Source organism: Neomonachus schauinslandi, chromosome 9 (assembly GCF_002201575.2).
Source record: "Neomonachus schauinslandi chromosome 9, ASM220157v2, whole genome shotgun sequence".
In the NCBI taxonomy this organism is placed as follows: Eukaryota; Metazoa; Chordata; class Mammalia; order Carnivora; family Phocidae; genus Neomonachus; species Neomonachus schauinslandi.
Window position 1 is genome coordinate 126,538,198 of NC_058411.1, and position 22,428 is coordinate 126,560,625.

At 46.2% G+C, this 22,428-nt stretch overlaps 1 protein-coding gene across 1 annotated transcript in view; it reads left to right on the plus strand.

Annotated features, from left to right (window-relative positions):
• IGF1R (insulin like growth factor 1 receptor) overlaps nt 1-22,428 on the plus strand; it is a 299,888-nt gene that overhangs the window by 234,907 nt on the left and 42,553 nt on the right. The window contains exons 3-8 of the mRNA XM_021680652.2: nt 586-898; nt 4,986-5,134; nt 7,703-7,847; nt 16,794-17,008; nt 19,287-19,413; nt 20,734-20,972. Of these exons, the coding sequence (XP_021536327.1) occupies nt 586-898; nt 4,986-5,134; nt 7,703-7,847; nt 16,794-17,008; nt 19,287-19,413; nt 20,734-20,972 (1,188 nt within the window). The remainder of the gene's footprint in view (nt 1-585; nt 899-4,985; nt 5,135-7,702; nt 7,848-16,793; nt 17,009-19,286; nt 19,414-20,733; nt 20,973-22,428) is intronic.

Genomic DNA, 22,428 nt, shown 5'->3' on the forward strand with positions numbered 1-22,428 from the left:
TTTTAAAATACTTGTAATAACATATATGATAAGATAATTTTTCAAATAATCATTTCTGCACACTAAGGCTTTTCAAGGTATTTCAAGGAACACATTCAAAATGCAGAAGGAACAGCACATAATGCTTTTAAAAGGAATAATACGCCGTATTGTTCCCATAGGGCTACTGCATTCTCGTGTTGGCCTCAGGCAAACCTCTAATGTGGATATTACTACCCCCATTTTATAGATGTGAAAAGAGAGGGTCAAGGTCAGAGAAGCTAATGAGTCATCAGGAGCACACAGGGAGTAAATAGGAGAGGCTGGACTGGAAACGCAGAGTATTTTCTCCCCACCTTCGTGAAACTGTGACTGTGGTCTGTAGCATTGCCCGTGCAAGCCTGCGGCAGGCTGCAGAGCCCTGTGATGCTCCGTCTGGGGATTTCGTGGGTGGGCGGTTGTCTGTCACTGGGGCGATCTGGTCTGGGGTGGCCGGTGACCCGGGACAAAGCAGGCCGGGCCCGGAGGAGGCCGTCCAACCCCCGTCCCAACCCCCACCCCCCACCACCACCGCAGTCTCACCTGCTGTCCCCTCCGCCCCCACAGTGTGCCCGAGCGCGTGCGGGAAGCGGGCGTGCACCGAGAACAACGAGTGCTGTCACCCCGAGTGTCTGGGCAGCTGCAGTGCGCCCGACAACGACACGGCCTGCGTGGCGTGCAGGCATTACTACTACGCGGGCGTCTGCGTGCCCACCTGCCCGCCCAACACCTACCGCTTCGAGGGCTGGCGCTGCGTGGATCGCGACTTCTGCGCCAACATCCCCAGCGCCGAGAGCAGCGACTCCGAGGGGTTCGTGATCCACGACGGCGAGTGCATGCAAGAGTGCCCCTCGGGGTTCATCCGGAACGGCAGTCAGAGGTCAGTCGTGCAGCACCACCACCCCCCGCCCCCGCACGCCCCGGCCCCCCAAGGAATGGCGACGTTGGCGCTGCCCTTGTTCCGTCTGGACCTCCCGGGGAGGTTAAGGGCCATGGGTCCACTCCCATGGGCTGGCGTAACTGACATTTTATATGAGATTCTATAGAGGGACAATTGCCCCCCCCCCCCAAAAATAATCTGTTTGTTTTATGTTGTGTTTTGGAAGCCTACTGCCTGGCCATTTGAAATTAAGTGCCCAGCTTGCTGGCCTAGGTACCTGGAGGTCACAGCCTCCCCTCCCTGCACTTCCCAGGCTGCCTGCCAAGCAGGTGTGGGGTAGACCTGGGAGGACTGTACGTTTAGGTTGTCCCATCCCTGGTGCCACTGAGCACCAGCTCTGTGAAGTCTTGGGGAGTGCAGGAGAGAAGACAAGCCAAGCCCCGAACAGCGTCTTTGACACAGCCAGCAGACCCAAAGTCTGTTAGCACACACTCCATCCTGTGCCCTCACTAGCTGCCACGAAGAGTAACCAGGAGCTTAAAGTAACCTGTGTTTTCCATCAGCACCTGCTCCTCTCTCTCTCTTCCTCGACACCCCCTTCTCTCAGTTTCCTCTGTCTCTCTCATTTTCTTTCCGAACATTGAGACTTCACTTGGGAAGCAAAGAGGTTCTTTACAGCAAAAAGCATCCCTCTGGTGTATGTCGGCTGGGCTTCTTTTTTTTTTTTTTAAAGATTTTATTTATTTATTTGAGAGAGAGAATGAGAGAGAGAGAGCACATGAGAGGGGGGAGGGTCAGAGGGAGAAGTAGACCCCCTGCCGAGCAGGGAGCCCGATGCGGGACTCGATCCAGGGACTCCAGGATCATGACCTGAGCCGAAGGCAGTTGCTTAACCAACTGAGCCACCCAGGCGCCCTGTCGGCTGGGCTTCTGTAAATTTTTTGTTGGTTTATGTTTTTGAGAAAGCAATAGTGGCATTGTTAGAAAATACAGAACTATAGCCCTGGAAGCAAAAGACCAGAGGCTTGGGGTAGTTCGTCCCTCCTCTAGGTAGAGCAGAGAACTCTTAGGAAAGAACAGTTTAGTGGCAGTGGGCCAGATGCTTCCTTCATCTTCAAACCACAGATAAAACTCACATTCTTGGGCGCCTGGGTGGCTCAGTCGTTAAGCATCTGCCTTCGGCTCAGGTCATGATCCCGGAGTCCCGGGATCGAGTCCCACATCGGGCTCCCTGCTCGGCGGGAAGCCTGCTTCTCCCTCTCCCACTCCCCCTGCTTGTGTTCCTGCTCTCGTTATCTCTCTCTGTCAAATAAATAAAATATTAAAAAAAAAAAACTCACATTCTTTCATAATATTAGACACAGAACAACTTTCCACCTGTTATAATGTCTTTACTATTATAATAATAAAAATTATCCCGAATACTTTTTTAAAAGATAAGTATGCCAAGGACGCCCCAGTGAACTGTAAAGTATACATAGTCCACCCAGAATAAGTCAACCACATTTTACTCACAGTTTATTGGTAGCCTTAGGGCTTAGGAGGGCTTTCCCAGTACCCTGGGCCAAGCCTAGAACCCAGATGAGACTCAGCCACAGTTTCTCCTGGGGGTCTGAGGAGAGATGGGACAGCTGGTGCATGAACTGGGAGTAGTACCATCTTTGTCCTGGGGATACATTGTCCTGTGATGTAGTGGACCAGCAGGAGGGGAGTGCTGTGCATTTCAGCGGTGTTCTTTCTCCCACTGCAGTGCATTTTCAAAGAACTGAGCTGTTTTATTCCCTACCGGTTCTTATAGTCTGTTCAAAGCTACAGATGTACCTCTTCTATTTTAAAATAAAACACCGTCAAGAAAGAATAAATACCACCCTCAACCTTTAAGACCTATTTGGCACTGAGTTTAAAATATTTATTAATACTGTTTATACCCTCCCTGTACCCAAATGGATTCAAGGAAGCTTAATCTATAAACATGTAATCAGAACACTTCCTTAGAAAAACGTTTTTTTGAAGTGCTAGATGATTCCTAGACATTTTAGTAAAGGTGTTTGGTTCAGAAATTGCTATTTGAATAAAATGTCGGGGAAAGCTAAACATACACTTAACATTACGACCTAGAAGTCATACTCGTGGACACTCCTCCCAGAGAAATGAAAATATATGTCCACGTAACAACACGTACACAGTTGTTCACAGCAGCTCCATTTGTAATAGTCAAAAAAACAGCTCAGATGTTCTACAGTAGGTAAATGGTTAAACAGACTGTGGTACATCCATACCATGGACTATTATTCAGCCATAAAAAAGAGCAGACTGTTGAAATACACAACAGCTTGGGATAGATCTCAAGGACATTATGCTGTGTGGGGGTAAGAAAAAAAGCCGATCTCAAAAGGTCACATACTATAGAACTCCATTTATATAACAGTCTCAAAATGACAAAATTGCAGTGATGGAATATAGATGAGTGATTGCCAGGACACAGTTAGGGATATGAGGATAGGGGGTGGCTCTACGGGAGATCTTCCTAAAGTACTTCTGTATCTTGACCACGTGAAGATCACATAAGAGATATAAGGTGACACGGAATTAGACATATATTGTACCAGTGTTAATTTCCTGGGTTTGATATTCCATTATAGTTATATAAGATGTCACCATTAGGGGAAACTAGGGGAAGGGTACAGGGGAAAAATACTCTTTGTAACTTTCTGTGAATATTTCAGGATAAAAAGTTTTTTAAAGAAGGAGAGTGGAGGCATTAAATGGTATGTAGATAAATTAGAATAAAAAACAAAACCAAAAAGTGCTGAAGAGAAGCTATTACCCATAGAGAAGGTTGAGTATGATGTTACAGGAAAGAGAAATCTTCCCTTCTGTGATTGGCCCAGTTCCTTGGGAAACCTTCCCTGTCATTCTCCCCACAAGAAATAGGAAAATAGCAAGGAAATTTTGTTTACCTGTAAGTTTGTAAACAAAACAAATCCCTGCATCTTTGCCTTAGATAGGCGGTAAGGTTTCATTAAAAAAACACTTTCACGTAAGCTATCACTTACACTGTTTTCTTGAATGTTTTTTATTTACCTTAATGAAGTTTAAAAGATCATTCAAGAACAATAATGTCAATACACCTGGCTCCCCAATTCACCGTCCTGTTTATAACACACACACATGACATAGCGGTATCATTTGTTTGGAAATCAACCCGACTTTGATCCTTGGTCTGTGGTTCGGCAGCCAGATTAGCATTTTGTCCACGATTTCTTAAATTAATAATGGTAGATAAGCAGGAGAAGTGCCAGTCTCACTGATTCCTGATTCCTGGTGGTCCTGCAGCTCGTTTGGGATATAGCATTTGAAACAGGAGTTCATTACAAAGTCATGGAAGTTCCTTGCTTTCAGCGCATATGCAATGAAAACAACATTTCAGTCGATTTACAAGTTTCTGCAAAACACTGTCAAGAAATAATTTCAGTGAAAAGAAAAAGAAATAATTTCAGTTGTACCTTAGCAAGAAAATAATGGATCTGTGTTATTCCACATGTACTTTGGAATTCCTTGCTGGGTTTTGCTGGGATGCTGGTGGTGAGAGCGAGACTCCTGTTAGTGGCAGAGACCCCGCTGTCCCTTTGCTGTCCCAGTCCAGTCTCCCAGCTGCCCCCCCACCCCGGGGTGTGCCGGGCAAGGCCACAACACTGGAGAGCAGCCCCATTTTCCTCGGGAGCCACTACTGTGTCCTTCCTTCAAGGCTGTTTCTCCCACATGGAACCAGCTGGCTCCCCAGCCGGCAGCCTCTGATACACACATGCTTCAAGGATGCATCACATATTTTGTCTGGAAACAAGAGGCATGCTTTTCCTTTGTAGGCACTTTCTTCTTTTGGTTGCAATTTGAATGGCTGATCCTGGGTGGCTTCGGGATGAGATATGGTGTGCCCACTTGAATGCTTCAAAACAGTTGCTTTTGGTAATGTGTACTGCAAAAACAACTTAGAATAAAAGGGTGTCTTCATGATTTTTTTTTTTTTTTAATGCAAGGAGCCTGACTCAGTTCTCTGTGTTTTTGGTTGATTCTTTATCTTCAACAGCATGTACTGCATCCCTTGTGAAGGTCCTTGCCCCAAGGTCTGTGAGGAAGAAAAGAAAACAAAAACCATTGATTCTGTTACCTCTGCTCAAATGCTCCAAGGATGCACCATCTTCAAGGGCAATTTGCTCATTAATATTCGCCGAGGCAGTAAGTATTCCGTCCTCCTGGAAGAGAGGGCTGGATCTCTTGGTTTTCTTTTGTTGATGCTTTTCCTTCCCATCCATGACTCACAACTGAAGCCTGGGCCTAGAAAAACAACATGGGGCATAAGCCTCATGCTCAACACCTCTTTTTTGAGTTTCCCTCAAAGATTAAAAACAGACACACACATACACACACACACACACACACACACAAAAACCCAGATTGAAAGGCAGTCTATTTTGTAGCCATTGGCTCGGCATTTATTCACGCCCTGGGTCATCACTCATATTTCTGTTAGCCCTGCCTTACGCAGGAGATGCACGTCCCAACGCACACAGGCCCCAGAAGACGCTGGTGGATCAAAAGTGTGACTCAGCAGCCTCCAGCTGGACCAGGGCCACAGGGCTTCAAGTCCAAAGAGTTTTGGTTACTTGGGAGGTACCGAGGAGACTGTGCAAAGAGAACAGTTTAATGATACCCCTTTAATATTTTATTAAGTCCAAAGAGTGGTTAATATCCAAATTTTCTTTGGAGAGCAAAAAAAAAAAAAAAAAAATACTGTGTGTCACCACGTATTTAAAGCTTCGATTCTCACCCCGGTAGGATCACCATCATTTGTAGTAGACGGTGTTCCTGGTAATTGCGTGTGTGCAAAAGCATTACTCATGGACTTATTCTGTGATATTTTCACTTCTGAGCTTTAACTGACAATGGCTTCTAGCCTTAAATTCTCCACCACTGGGACCACTTGGTCAAGGTACCTATGATAGTTTCATAACCTAGAATAAAAGTTTCTCAACCTCAAGGTTGAGGTTGAGAAACTTGAGGTTGAAAGGATTTTTTTTTCCCTAAATCCTTTTGTGGAGAAATTTTTGCAGGTTGGCGTGGGGGGGGCGGGGTGGAGGATGACTAATTTATTTATTCTGTGGATTTACTGTTCCTTAATACTGTTTGTTTGGTGAGTGAGCATGCTCTTATGGTTTAGAGATGGCAGAAACACATTTGTGTTCAGTCCTTTTGGATCTTTAGGTACTCCTCATTTTCCAGAACCCCTCTCACCCCTCCACCACAGAGATAACTTTGCTTTCATACAGCTAGAACTCTCTTACCCTCATGGTGCTTCTGCAGTTTTATTCCTGGGGCACCTGGGTGGCTCAGCGGGTTAAGTGTCCGACTGTGGATCTCAGGTCAGGTCTTGATCTCAGGGTCATGAGTTTGAACCTGGCATTCGGCTTCATGCTTTGCATGGAACTTACTTAAAAAATAATAATAAATGAATAAATAATGAAGTTTTATTCCTTTTGCTCTTACTAGATTTCTTAATTTTTGAAAAGATGCCCTCATCCCCTAGAACATACCTTTTAAGTACCTAACTCTTCTTTTTCTTAAAATTTTCATATCCTGAAGATAAGCCTTTAATCCATGAATTAAATCCATGGAGAAGTAGAATTTGAGAAGGAATCGGTACATATTCATGCGTGGTGATGAAATGTGCCTTCTTGTTTAAGTCCAGTGGGAGATATCAGCTGGATGTAGGGTGATAAGACATCTCATTGAAAAGGACATACCCAGCCTCGACTAACAGACATCCATCCTGCCCGCATTTAAAATTCAGGATCTTTTCCTTGAAATATCAACCACAGGCAACTTCTGGTGTTTATAACTTGAATTTCTCCTAGAAAACCATTAAACTCTACAATAAGCATAGTCCCCAGCCCTCCAAGATAGCATCCTTATTCTTTTATTTTTATCAAAGCAAAATAGAACCTCTCATTAAATAAGCCTTCAACAAATCATGTGCAATAAAATCCCATTAGTTGGACCATACCCAATTCATTATAGTATTTATTGTAATTTTGGCATAAGTCGAACCGAAGTTTATGTTCTTTTTTACTATGAGGAAAAGACAGGCTAAACAGGATGATGAGAAAGACAGTGTGTATATATTATGTTGTTTTCACATACGTAGTAGTAGCAACTATTTTTCCAACTGTCCTCTCGTTACGAAAATCATACGTGTGCATTGTAGAAAACTTAGAAGCACAGAAACGAATTTTGAAAAATCAGCAGAGCAGAGAACCTGGTGTGTTAACATTTTGGTGTGTTTTCTCCCAGTCTTGGTAAGACGGACTCTTTAAATATAGATCCCTGTATCTTAGGAACTGGAAATGCAGCAAAGGCAGTTCCTAATGAGACCGAGAAAATGTTGTTTATTTAGTCATGCCCTCCTGTGGAGGCAGTGCTGTCTGTTGACAGAGCGTATTAAAAGACGTTCCCTAGATTTGTCAGCCTTAGCTAATTGGCAGTCTGGTATTTATGATTTTACATTCGGTTAATCAGCCTGGGAGCTACAGTACCCAGCCTTCTAGAAAGTCTCCTTCCCCGGCCCCTGAGGGGCCCTGTCCCAGGAGAGGTTGTTGAAAGTCAAGCCCAGGGTAGTACATTTTTGACAGGGATGGCGAGTCCTGCACCAAGACCTGCCACGGAATCATTCTCCAGACGTTTTTGCGAGAAACCAAGTCATGCTCACACTACGCAAACGCTCACTAACACGTCCCCCTCCTCACGCAGATAACATCGCCTCAGAACTGGAGAACTTCATGGGGCTCATCGAGGTGGTGACAGGCTACGTGAAGATCCGCCATTCTCACGCCTTGGTCTCCTTGTCCTTCCTAAAAAACCTTCGCCAGATCTTAGGAGAGGAGCAGCTAGAAGGGTAAGTGCTCCAGATTTCATGGGCTGACATTCTCCTATTACAAAATAAGTAGCGTACTTTTAAAACTCGACGTCACTGAGGCAAGGACTCTTTCTTGTTACAAAGAAGAAAGGAGGAAGCAAAGGTAAGGCCGGCGCCACCTGCGTGATGGCCCAACCCCTCGGGCAGAGTCCCGTGTGGCCATGATTCTCCATCCTTGGGATAGTGCTGTTCTGGAGAACTGTGTTGTGACCTGTCAGTCAAGGGCTGCGTGTCCGACCGTGACCATGGAAACTGCAGACTGGAGTGCTGGTGGGGACCCTCTGTGCCAAGAGCAACAGGAATGGGTCTCAGGTGCTTAGCCCTTTGTGAAATCATCATTGACATGACTCTTACCCCAGGATTCTATATACTACGTAAAACCATTCCATCTTTTTAAAATACAGGGGCACCTGGGTGGCTCAGTCGGTTGAGCGTCCGACTCTTGATTTCAGCTCAGGTCATGATCTCAGGGTCATAGGATCGAGCCCCACATCAGGCTCCGCACTCAATGCAGAGCCGGCTTGTCCCTCTCCCTCTGCTCCTCCCCACTGCCCTGCTTCTCTCTCAAATAAGTAAATAAATAAAATCTTAAAAACAAACAAACAAACAAACAAGAAAAGAAGAAAAACAGTTGACCCTTGAACAACATGGTTTGAATTGTGCGGATCCACTTGGACACAATTTTGTTTTGTTTTGTTTTGTTTGGATAAATACAGTATAGGACTGTAAATGTATTTTCCTTATGATTTTTTTAAATAATATTTTCTCCAGCTGACTTCATTGTAAGAATGCAGGACATCGTGCATATAACATACAAAATATGTGTCAATCAAGTGTTTATGTTATCATAAGACTTCTGGTCAACAGTAGACTATTAGTAGTTAAGTTTGGAGGATGTCAACAATTCTGTGTGAATTGGTGACTGTTCGGAGTGTCCACGCCCAAACCCCCACGTTATCAGGGGTAAAGTGTATACTGGAACATAAGAGATTTAGAGGAGTATGGATAGTTCATTTTGTTATAAAGGAATCCTAATTGACATAATTGTTTCATTGATGAGCCAAGAGGATTTACACTCCTGGTAGAATTTTTGCCTTCTGCAGAGATAGGCTTTGTGATATGGGTTTTAAACTCACCAGAGGCTTTTCACCACAGGATAGATAAGAGCTCGTGCTTATTGCTTTAGTTTGCTTATTGCCTGTGTGTACCTCTGCATATATACCTTTCTCTTCATACTTCCTTTAAATACAGCTTTGAAATAAAAGGAGACATCGATTAACGAGCAAATTCCTTCCAAAGAGAATGTGGGGAAATACTGTAGGAAAGAAAGAGGTGGGAAGGTCATGGGAAAGGTTGTCCTTGCTGATTTATCTGCCCCGACTGGATAAAGTTACCCCCATAAGGGTTTCTTTACAGCCTCCCTGCTTTTCTCAGACTAACTCTTGGTCAGTCTTAAATTCTTAAAATTCCATCATCTGATACAGCTAAAGAGAGAGGGCAGCTCTTCATTCCATCCTTGAAAAGCACACTGTCCTCCCCACTGAGAACACTGATTCTCTAGGAAAAAAAACTTCTTTCTCCTTGCAAATCCAAGGAGGCTGCCACCGTGCCCAGCCCCAGAGGGTCATAAGTCATTTAACTTGGCAAGCTGAGGCTCTACCATTTTGAGGTGGTGGTTCTCATTTTTTGTATTAAATTTTAAAGTGAATTTTAGCACAGTTTTTTTTTTTTTTTTTTTTCTTTCCAGTTAGGTTTGTGTTTTTGAAATCCTTTTTTTTGGTAAGCATTTTTTTTTTTTTTTTTTGGCAGATCGGGATCTGACACTTTTCCTGCTGCTTAATGATACACATTTTCTTTCTCCAGGTTGAACAAGTGATAGACATAGAGGGGGAAACTGGAAGGAGAATTTAATTTTTTTAAGATTTTATTTATTCATTCATTCATTCATTCATTTGGGAGAGAGGACAGGGGAGGAGCAGAGGGGGAGGGAGAGAAAAGAGGAGAGAGTCTCCAGCAGACTCCACACTGAGCATGGATCCCAAATTGGGGCTCGATCTCGCAACCCTGAGATCATGACCTGAGCTGAAACCAAGAATCCAATGCTTAGACTGAGCCACCCAGGCACCCCAAGAATTTAATTTTGGTTAAGAATTATTACACGCTGGCATTACCTCTTAGTCATGTGTTAACTGAAAGTATTATGCCCTTATATGGAGCTGAGAACTAAGACTGATTTTCATTTGCACGGATATTTAAGGCGCATTTCTCATTATCCGAAACTTGTATAAAACCTGATGTGCCAGTGGGGGCTCTTTAAGGATGCCTGCCATTGCTCAGGTGTCTGTGACTCCTCTAAGCTCAAGTATGCTTCAGGTCCCTGCTCTGCTGTTAACATTTTAGATGACAAGGGAGGGCAAACGGGCCTTAGGTTTTCACACCCTGCTGCTCATCAGTGGCCCTTGTAGCTCTGAGGATGCTGGGCTTCCAGCCTTTCCTTCCTACATGCTGCTTCTTGGAGGCTCTCTCTTTAGCTGGGGTGCTTGAGAATCTTGCCTATCTTGGTGGGAGTTGGGTTCTCTCACCGGCCTTTCTCACCCAGGATCAAAAAAGGTATAGGCCATCCTCACTTGTGATGAATGCCCCCGCAGCTCTTTGTATTGGCGTGACAAGTAGCAACAATTCAGCTCTTTATTGTGCATCCTCAGACTTAGGAAAGAGACTAAGTTCTAGCCCTTGACCAGCTCTCCTCACTCCTGCAAGGAGGGAAGAGTCAGAGGGAGGCAGAGAAGAAAGGAATATGATAAACAGATAAAAGCTAACAACAGTGCAAAGCAGAACTTGCAAGGAGCTATGAGGAGAAGAAAAGGAACGTGCCATGGGCATGAAAAAGAGGCAGAGAATCTGATTAAGAAGATCCCACAGGCTTTCAAGAAGAGGTGGCATTTGAGATGGGCCTTGAAGGGTTTCCAGAAACACTCAGAAAGCAGAGGGTGAAGAAGGCAGTTCAGGATAGGGCAGTAAGAACAAAGGCAGCGAGTTGGGGCATCCTGGGACCTGTTTGGCAAATAATGCTGGAGAGGTAGGTGGTATTAGAATTACGTAAGGTGTTATGCACCCGGGCGTGGAGGTTATAATTTAGGTAGGCAATGGAATGTATTCAAGGCTTTTGAGCTGCAGGAGTGTTAGCAAAGCTGCCTGGATGTTTCATTTCTGTGTGTCTTTGGTTTAAGCCAAGATAACTTTTATCCCAGTTGTTCCCAGACTTTGACGTTAGAACAACATCTTGGGTGGGGCCAGGTGTAAAAAAAAAATCCCAGTAACCCAAGATGCAATCCCAATTCAGTGAGAATGTTTGGGGGTGGGATCCAGGCATCAATGATTTTTCTCAAAAATCCAAAGTAATTTCAGCATGTAGCCAAGATTGGATACCACTGCTATGCCCTGTTATTTCTTCTTCTCATATGTGAATCCCTAATGTGTTTTGCCTTTTTTCCTAAATATTTAAGTGTCACACTATTGCCTTTAAGTACTATTTTTCTTGAACTTCTACAGCCAGTGAGAACATAAATAAGAGCCTCCATTTGGTTCAATAGGATGGGAGTTTTATAGCATTTTGTTTTGATGGAGAACAGACGAATCCATAGTGCCAGGATCCTCTGTATCTGACTACCTTGGCTTTCCAAACTGGAACCAAGACCTCCCTCCAAGTCACCTGAGCAGCCCAGACCACTAAGTCACATCCAGAACATGAAATTCAAGCACTGTAGCTGGAGTAGAGCTCTAGTCTATATCCAGAGTGAGCCAGTTTTGTCATTGGATTTCCAGGGCGGTGAAATATGTAGGCAGAATCACACCCAAACAGACGGCAGGGCAGTTGGTGGCTGGAGAACAAGGCCCGGACGGCATCAGGCAGTCATGTTTGTCCATAAGAACTCAGACATCCCAGTTTCCTTGAGGATGTCACGTGGTCTGTTTACGTGATGTGTTTCTAGAGTAATAACCTTAGACATTAAGAAAATCAAGGTTTTTCTGCTGTTTAAGAAGGAAGTGGATTTTGTAATACACATGTATAAGATTTCTATAAAATGACTGAGTTTTAAGCCCTTGAGTAGAAAACAAAATATTTCTGTTATCTGGACAGTTCCTTAAGGTGGACAAACATTATTTTCTTATGGCATCAGACGAAGAAAGAGGTAAAATTTCGGATTCTTTGGTGCCACCAAGGATCGTTGCCCCGAAAAGCCTAAAAGCAGATGGAGGTGGTAGGGTTCTAAGACTTAAAATTCTTGGGTGCATTTAGGCATCTCTGTACTCATGACCCCACCACTTGACTTTGGAACACTTGGTGCTTCATTCTACCTTCCTGCAACTCTAAGATTAGGTTGCAACAGGGCTGGTGTTAATACTTCCCTGGGACTTTTAAAAATAAAGACTCAACCATGTGACTCAGCAATTCCAGGCTCTACCCAGTATCTTCCCAAGAGAAATGAAAACATGCCCACGCAAGACTTGAATGTGAATGTTCATATCAGTATTATTCACTAGAGCCCCCTACCCCCCCCCCCCCCCCAAAAAACCCACTGGAAACAATCCAGATATCCATCAGCAGATGAACGGATAAACGAAATGTGGTACAATGGAATACCATTTGACGATAATGTAACAACGTGGGTGAACCTCGGAAACGTTAAGCTAAGTGAAAAAAAGCCAGACACAAAAGGCTACACATTGTATGAATCCATTAGTTTCTAGCAAAAGCAAAACTATAGAGATAGAAAGCAGATTGGCGAGGGCTGGGGGTAGGAGCAGAGATTGACCACCATTGGCAGGGAGGGAACTTTGACATCATGGAAATGTTCAGAAACTGCATAGTGGTGCTGGTGGAACAGCTGCATGTATTTACTGAAGCTCATGGCGCTGTATACTTAGGATGGGTACAATTTTTGGTAGGTAAATTATACCTCAGTTAAGCTATTTAGAAAACCCTCAAAGAAGAAACATTTTCTGAGATTCAGTTTGGTACCCAGTGCCACTTGAATATAAATTCCCACCCTTGCTGAACCCCCAAGGTTGGTGTAAATACTGGATTTGGAGGAGATTGGATATGGTGTGAGCATCTGCGGAAAAAGCCAAATCCTGTATCTGTTGCAGATTGCTAGGATGCTGGAGGTAATCCCTGTGTGCTGGGTTCTGATGCCCCCTAGAGACAGCGGGAAGGAGTCCATGCTTTCTCCTCTGAGAAGCAAAAGGGAATAATCAGTTGTATATTTGCAGATTTCCCCCCCAATTTGTCAGTAAAGGCTGAAAGTGGGGGGGGAGTATCCCTTCCTACCCCCGTTGTCTGGACTCCCAGGCCTCCACACCCATTGCCCCCACCCTGGGAGAAGCCAAATAAGTACTTTGCCTAGCGTTGTTGCTCTAGTAAGTGGTGGAGATGTCGCTCAGACCCTGATCTTTGGATTCTCAAATGCGATGCTCCAAGCCCTAGCCCCGGGGTTGACTTCTGTGCACCGTGCAAATCCCCAGCACTTTCGCTTTCCTCTGCTTTCACATCCTTCCTGCCCTTCATCAGGGCAGGTGGGGAGGTGGGTGGTTGTTGATAATTCAGAGGTAAGATAGCCCCAAGCCTGGAGCCATCCGTTAAACACCTCTGTGTATAGTGTGTGCTCGGCATTCAGAATACCAATACAGATAATATACAGATATCCTCATGGACACGACCGACTGCTTCCAGCCCATCTCAGTTGGTCTACATTTTGTCAGATGGGGCCCACCCAAGTACAGAAACAAATATATTTTGCCACACTAAGAAGGCTGGGAGTCAGGATACTGATATCTATAAAACCCAGGCATCTGTGTAAACTACAGTAAAAATAAACAACTTAATTTTTAAAAATATTCTTTGAATGTAAAGGCAGTAAGTTTAGGAACAATTAGGAAATGACATTTACTGAGTAATTGACTTATATAGTCATTTCCTTTAGGAAACAATGAAAAGGGGTGTGTGTGTGTGTGTGTGTGTGTGTGTGTAAAACATGCAGAGCGGTCTCTGCCTTTTACCATCTCTTAATTGTCACCTGATCATGGAAGGGGAATTTGCGGGGAGGCAGGCCCCAACCTGGGGTTGGAAAAGCGAGAGCAATATTGACAGGCAGCTCATGAATGGCTTGGTTATTATTCTGATGAGGGTTTTATTTTTATTTTTCTGTCGCTCACAGAGGCTCCGTGACGCCTGGGTTTTATTGATATTGGTATCCTGGCTCCAGGCCTTCTCAGTGTTGTAAAAAATGTTTGTGTTTACTGTAAAAAGATAATCTTCCTTTTCAAAGTGATTAATCACACACACAGAATTTCAGTGGGCCTGCCATTCATTTGTCAAATTCCTGATTTATAATTCATGCTTCCTCCCATGGGGAGAAGCATGTTTTGTTCAGAAGGTATTTTCAGTGTGGTTTCTGTTCCCTGCCAGCAAAATTAGTTTACTAAAAAGAAGCCTCATCCTGCGTTGAGGCAGAGGTTTGACCGGGTTAATGGGCCTTTACTTCCAGCCTAGAGGTTTCTGCACCAACAAGGAGGTTCTGTCCCTTGGGGGCCAACTGAGGAACCTGGGAGCAACCAGACCCATTGGGCTTGGTACGGGCACTACAGAGTCCTTCAGAACTGAAAGTATTCGTGGACGAGAATGGGCCTACATAGGAGGCATCTGTTTCTACCTGCAAACCCCTCCTTCAGTGGTCTGAAGACCCAGGTCACCCAGCATCAGCTGCAGCCTGGCACTGGGGGAAAGAGGAGATGTGGGTGGCGACTGTCCCCAAGGTACGGCAGGTCTCACCTTGCCAGATCCCAGTGCTTCCCACTTGTATACATGGCCTTGCGTTGCATATCCCGAGTCTAGATTCATGTGGACAATGTCTTAAGTTCCTTTTCCAGTGGATATATGTGTCAGGGAGTGAGCTCTTCCTGAGAGGAAAATATTATCGACTCGCAGGTTTTTGCAAACCTGCTTCGGTGGCCTTGAATGTGTCACGGGATCTCAAGGTGGGTCAGTGAGGAGGCTAGCTTGGTTTCAGAGGTCTGCCTTTGGACTCACTTGGCTCACTGAACCGTGTGCAGGCAGGGTTCCCACATCCACCCCCTGCACGTCTGTGGACGGGGCCCAGGGCTTGTGGAGGGCTTGGGCTCAGGCTGATGGGGCAAATTCCATCTCAGCTCTGTGACTCCTCCCGGGCATTAGAGTCTTAGACTCATAAAACAAGCTCAGATGTTCATACCCCTTGTTGTCCTCTGAGTGTGTGTTCATGCCCCCACCCCCAGTGCTACAAGTAAATTAGACGGATGGCTACAGAAAGTACTGAGGGAACTGCCTATGGCTACGTGGCTCATTAATGACATTTGTACTCCTGGATCCTCGTCTCTGAACTCCCATGTGAATTCCCAGGCATGTGTCACAAGTCTGCTTGGCAGCATTATAACCATAACTTTAGCTTTCTTCTTAATGAGACTCAGGCTGAGGATCGACCAGATAGGTAGAGGTGCTGGTATGATATATGTGAGGAACCCCATCAGGTGCAGAGAGGTGCCCCATGGACACAGCCTCCAGGGCAGAGGAGGGCTCTGGACTTCTGTCCAGGCTATCCTGGCTTTGGAAAGAGGGCTGGATCCTTTCCTCTCTGCAGTTCGTGTGTTGGATCGTTCAGTGGATATTAGCAATAGCTCAGAGTGCTGCACCAATTCCCAGACTCTGTTCTGTATAAAGTGCTTGAGTGAGCTCCAGAAAGAGCCTGAGGCTGGGGACCAGGAAGGGGTGAGGAAGGATTCAAGGTCCAGGGGAGCAGACCTTTGATCACAGAGGACTTGGATGGGCAGCATGGCCCTGCCTACCTGGTTTCCCCAGGGCCCTAGAAAAAGAGGTATACGGCCTGGATTTTTCTCCAGACCCCTCAGCTGTAGCTGTCTATACTGCCACCTCCCGGGGCATGGATTTCCCTCTGGGGAGCCAGAGATAGCTGTTGCTGATTCTGGCCGTCCTTCCGTCTTTCCTTCAGTCGGCAGGTGTAGCTGCTTCTGTGTGCATACCCCTAGGGGCAGGGCCCATATCTCACTTGGTCAGCTTTGGACCTCCAGCTCCTTGTTGGTGCCCAGCACCTGTTAGACCAGTTCTCCTCCAAGGGGGCTCCCTATACCAGCAGTGCCTGCATCCCCTGCGTGCAGGTCAGCAATGCAGATTCTTGGCCCACCCAGCCCTACTAACGAGAAACTCTGGGAGTGGGGCCCAGCACTCCGAAAACGAGCCTTGCGTACACTAACCTAGTGTGAGTCACTGTGGCCTGGATGGGTGGCCCACTTTCTCTAGAGGCTCTGGTTGAGGCTTTTTAGGATGGGGTGAATCTGGAGGAGGGAGCAGGCCCAGGGCTGGTCCACCACCGAGTCTGTCTCCCTGTCCCATTCTCTCCCTAACCCATCATACGCCGCTGATGGCACGGATGGGATTTACCCCTAAGGATAATGGCAGACTCTCTACAGCAAATATGTAAGCCGTTCCGGTTGAGTAGCCGAGCATATCTGTTCTCCCATGGACTGACTGAGTGCATTATACATACTCTGCTCTGAGAGAAATACCCAAAGGCATTTCTACAGAATAATTCCAGTAATATCCTCTGGTGTGAGAAGCGTTATTGTTGGTAATGGAGGTCCTAAAATTAATTAGTGTCTTATCGATTTCAATATGTTGTCCTTGAATCATGTTGTTGCTATTGTTAACAGTAACTGTCCACTCTTACACACTGTTAATAACTAAATCTCTCAGTGGCAAAGGCAGCGTGTTCCGGAGCCACATGCGGAAGAGGACTGGTGTGGGGTGGCCAGCAGGTGGGAGGGGACACTGGGAAAGGGCAAGAGCACTCACGGTGATTTCTGTGCTTCTAGGAACTACTCCTTCTATGTCCTGGACAACCAGAACTTGCAGCAGCTGTGGGACTGGGACCACCGCAACCTGACCATCAAAGCTGGGAAAATGTACTTTGCTTTCAATCCCAAATTGTGCGTCTCCGAGATTTACCGCATGGAGGAAGTGACAGGGACTAAGGGGCGCCAGAGCAAAGGGGACATAAACACCAGGAACAACGGAGAGCGAGCTTCCTGTGAGTGGACCCAACAGCCTGTGGCCCCTCCTCCGATCTGGAATGATGGCTCCGTGGGTGGCCCCCTCCTCATCTCACTGGGGTGGGGTGGGGGGGACGGACACGGGGCCTCCTGAACCAGCACTTTGCCCATACGTGTGTGTATCTTCAGAGTCAGTAGTGGGGCCGATTCATGACAGATTCGTATTTGTCAACGTTCCTTAGCATCCCTAGGAGTGTGCTAAGCATTTGTAAATAGGCTTCTGCTCAAATGGAGTATTTTATGGAAGTGCTTACAGAATGCAGGGCTCAATGTCTTTTAAGGCACAGGCAGACAGTGAGATGATTTTTCAAGGAAGAGCCGGTCCTCTCCACTGCCGGGGAGCATGCTCAGCTCAGTCTCTCACAGTGTAGGGGAAGCCTCAGGGCAGAGGGGACTGAGCTCCAAGCCCAGCGCGGTGGCCGTGGGTTCCCTGTCTCTCCCTCGGCCTTCTCCTTGCTCCCACCCCAATACGAAAAAGATAGAACCTACCTCCCTGAACGGATACTGCTTTTTAAATTGAGAACCACATAATTGGGGCGCCTGGGTGGCTCAGTTGGTTGGGCAACTGCCTTCGGCTCAGGTCATGATCCTGCAGTCCCGGGATCAAGTCCTGCATCGGGCTCCCTGCTCAGCGGGGGGTCTGCTTCTCCCTCTGACCCTCTTCCCTCTTGTGCTGTCTCTCATTCTCTCTCTCAAATAAATAAATAAAATCTTTTAAAAAAAAAAAAAGAGAACCACATAATTATAACCTTGCCGTGGTTATATACTTTCAGGTCTTGTATCTGAGATCTAACAGCACGTCTCTCATCTAACCCTGCATATCAAGCCGCTTTTGAAAATGTTGTGGTTCTGTTTGGCTGGATAGGGTTATAAAAGTAAATTGTCTCTCCGCCATCGGCCTTTAATAAGGGAAGGGTCCTAGGGAAAAAAAAAAATAGAGTAATTTACATGATCAGAGGTGATTTGCACACATGCATACACACACACACACACACACACACACGGGAGGGGAGGACTTGTGAAACCATTAGCATTTGACTGATTAGTTTTGCTGGTGTATGGATTTACCTGGTAGACACTCAGATTGCTCTGGAAGAGCTTTTAGAGGGAAGAAGCCTGACACGGAGCGGCATGGTGTGCTGGCATCCGGCCCCTTCTCCCTCACCCGCCCACTGCCGCCCCGTACCGTTCCCCCTGTTCGAATCATAGCAGAGCAGATGTGGCTGAGCATTTTCCAGGTGTTTTCTCCTCCAAGTCAGCCAGTCTGAGCAGTCACATTGTGAATACAGAAGCCATTCATTTTCCTTTGAAAACAAAATCATGGTTTCTCCTTAAATAACACATTAGCAGGAACTGCAACTTTGTTCTAACCTCCGATCTGGCACATTTTGCCCCACTGACTTCTTACTTTTAACTGCCCTTAGCCAGTTAAAGTAAACTTTAAGCAGTAAACTTTGAATCAGCCACTGCTTCACCTGCTGCGTATGTGTCAGGGTTCAGGCAAATAGAGGCAGGCAAGACAGTCCGTCGGGGAGCTTTGGGTCTCCGTGGGGGAAGCAGTCAGCAACTCCACCCTAGTTCTCAAGGTCGTTTGAATCTGGCCGGAGGAATAAGTCGGGGCTCAGGGCAGGGTCCCTGCTGTAGCTCCCCAGCGACTTCCCACAGTACACAGGAGGCTTGGCCAATGACACTGTTCTTGTCAGTGTGTCAGCCCCAGCCAGAGGCCTTCCAGGACTGCCCGTGCCCTTCCAGGTCGATGCCAAGTTTAGAGGCAGAAACGTGCCCCCCTGTGGCAACCTGGGCCATTCGCCTGTCTTTGCTGGTTGCACAGAAGCAGGTAGAGATCCGCAACTGCAGGACAGGTGCCAACCTATTGCAGAAGATTCAGCCCAGCTTAGGGGTTTATCCTCACCTTCCCTGGTCCCCTCGGGAGCCCAGGTCTTAGGGATCAGCAGAAAGACCAGGTGCCTTGCTCAATCAAGCAGTTCTTCCCTGTCAGGTTAGGAATCACAGATTCGGGTCCAAGTACAACCAAGTGTGCTAAAACAAAGGAACGAGCTTCGTCGCAGCTCCGTGTGGTAAAATGTCTGGGCTCTTAGTAGAAATAAGAGAGCCACGGAGAAGTCCAGGAAGGGACTTGGCGTGTACAGCCATCTTTGGAGAAGAGGGAAATAGGGCAGGGCAGGTGACTTGTCAGACATGTGGAGGAAACGGACGTTGATCTCTGTCACTCACAGATATACCTTTGTGCCCCAGGTGAAAGTGATGTCCTGCATTTCACCTCTACGACCACGTGGAAGAATCGCATCATCATAACATGGCACCGTTACCGGCCCCCCGACTACAGGGACCTCATCAGCTTCACTGTCTACTACAAGGAAGCGTGAGTCTCTGTGGTGTCCTGTGGGCGGGGCTGTGGGTAAAGTCCCAACATTCATGAAGTGGGATAGAGGATGTGCCCTGTAACCCATACTCCAGGAACACCCCGCAGGATGCTCAGCTCCCCTGGAGGTGACCCCCAGACAGATCTATCATCTTATTCCATGAGCCCTTCCCAAGACCTGGTCCTCTGCTCTAGGTCACGAACTAGGGAAGGAAAATGGAGGGAGACTGACCTTCATGTTCTGAACCTTTCATGATTTCTCCCAAAATCTGCTGGGGGCTTTTCTTGTGCCTTCCGGTGATCTTCACCTGCCTCAGCAGCCATGATTTGTGCCTCCAGATGGTAGCTCTTTTGGTCCCCCTCTTCCTTTCTTTGCCTCCTTATCCAAGTGGTACCACCAGCCTCCTTAGTTACCCTCCGTATCCAGCTCCCACTGTTGATGCTATAGGTCTCCTTCCCCGATGACTGGCTTCCTCAGAGCTGGAACAAGAGCCACCAATGACAGTATCTGGTCCCCTTTCTCCGGGGTTATAGCCATGAAAAAAAGCGAGTCTTCGGGATCATTAGGCGTTCAGTGTATTTATGGGTGGGAGTCATTCGTGGTCTTCCGTTGTGAGGATGGGGTAGGTTAACATCTGTTTCAGAAGCCAGCGGCAGGGGCTGTCCAGCCCTTTCATCTGCTAGCTGGAGAATCCCTACCCACCCAAGCATGTGTGCAAAATACTTTCTTCTCTTTGATAGATCCCCCAGTGCTTTGGCAATGTCGGCTGGTAATCTCACCAAGGAGTTGATGCTAGTATTGGAGACAATCTGGAAGCTAAATATTTGAGTATTATAAGATACTTAAGCAATCACGGTTGTTTGCCAGCAAATGAGATTTTGGAAGCTCTATTGTAGAAGCTGTTTTTCTGTAGCAAAAGTCCTTTTCCCCCAAAAGTTTGTTTCTTCATCAGTAGCTGATGTTTGCATGAAATGATTATGCTTGTTTTTTTTCTTAATGGTGAAAAATGCCACAATTGGAAGAGAGAAAAATAGCCTTTGCCTGCATGCTTAAGGAGCAGTGTTTTCAATCCCAGTGACAATTAGAATTTACTCTTCCTGAGGCAGAGTATGCAGTTCTATAGTGCGTTTGTAAATATGGTAAAACCTGGGGTCCCGTTGCTTCATTTTATTCTTCTATACAAATCCAATGGACTATTTGTTTTATTTAGAATTCCCATTATAGAAAGTGTGACGTGCTAAGCCGCTAGGGAAGATTTCTGGGAGCTTTGATGTCAGAGACCTAAACCTTCCTCTGAGCTTCATCCACTGTCTTTCTAGACCTTTTAAAAACGTCACGGAGTATGATGGGCAGGATGCCTGTGGCTCCAACAGCTGGAACATGGTGGATGTGGACCTCCCTCCCAACAAGGACGTCGAGCCTGGCATTCTACTGCATGGACTGAAGCCCTGGACGCAGTATGCTGTGTATGTCAAGGCGGTGACCCTCACCATGGTGGAGAACGACCACATCCGTGGGGCCAAAAGTGAAATCTTGTACATTCGCACCAATGCTTCAGGTATCCACACACTGCGCATCCCGTATTTTTCGTGAGCTCACCGTGCTTATTACAAGATATCTCGATCCTGGACCAGTCTGTGTTTTATATGTCTTTCTTGTCAATATATAATGCTATATCATGTCATTTTTTTCCCAGTCCCAATAACCTAGGCTCTTCTGGGCCATTTTTCTGGTCCATCTTCCATCATCTGTCTACTCTGTGCCAGTAAGCCCAGGTCCTCCAAGGGGGCTGGGGTGGTTTGTTTGGAGGACCCAGCCGGGATCCAGCGCCCTATTTTATTTTCATAGTTGAATCTCCAGGAATTAAACACATGCTGATTTGGTCTTTCAGTTACCTCATGTGGCTCATGGGTTTTCCATCTTCATTCTGTAGAGGCAAGGGTTCCAAGGAGGTAGACAGAATTTGGAAAGCGTCGGACAGAGTATACTGTGGACATTCCAGATATTTGCTGGTGAAAATGTTCCTCCTTCTGTCTCTGTCTTCATTTCCTAAACCACCTCATTTTTCTCAACTCCAGAATCTGGAACTGATGAAAGCAAACGTTTGTGTATATTAGCCAAGTATATGAAAACCAGCTTAGAGGCAGGAAAACGCACATCATTTCTAAAGACGATGATAAATACCCTTGGATGGTTGCTGTTTTATAAAACACCCATAAGGTAGCACAAAATAAATTTAAATGGCAGAGATGGTGAGGAAAAAGCGTTGATGGGGAAAACCTTTGGCTCACGCAATGCCTGCTTCCCCCTCCCCTCCCCTGCCCCATCTCAAGGATCCCATAAGTGGTCACTGTCATGCCACGGACCCTGAAGTGTTTATAGAAATAAATCTGGCACTGGCTTCTGATCCTGGGTGTGGGGTGGTGTAGCAGAGGCTGAAAGGCAACAAAACAAGTTATTCTTCTTCTAGGTTTGGAAGTAATTTATTGCAGCCAGCTCAGGAAGAATAAGAATCTTTCCTTATTATGACAAGTTCTTTTTTTTTTTTAATCCATTCACTTTCTTTAGAGAGAGTGGGGGTGGGGGTGGACAGAGAGAGAGGGAGAGGGAAGATCCTCAAGCAGATTCCCCACCGAACACGGAACCCGATGTGGGGCTCGATCCTCAGGACCCCAAGACCATGACCTGAGCTGAAATCAAGAGTTGGCCACCCAACTGACTAAGCCACCCAGGTGCCCCTAATTAATTGTATGACAAATTCTTCTTTTTTTTTTTTTTTAAAGATTTTATTTATTTATTTGAGAGAGAGAGAACGAGAGACAGAGAGCAGGAGATGGAGGAGGGTCAGAGAGAGGAGAAGCAGACTCCCCGCCGAGCAGGGAGCCCGATGCGGGACTCGATCCCGGGACTCCAGGATCATGACCTGAGCCGAAGGCAGACGCTAAACCATCTGAGCCACCCAGGCGCCCCTCTTCTTTTTTTTTTTTAAAGATTTTATTTATTTATTTGAGAGA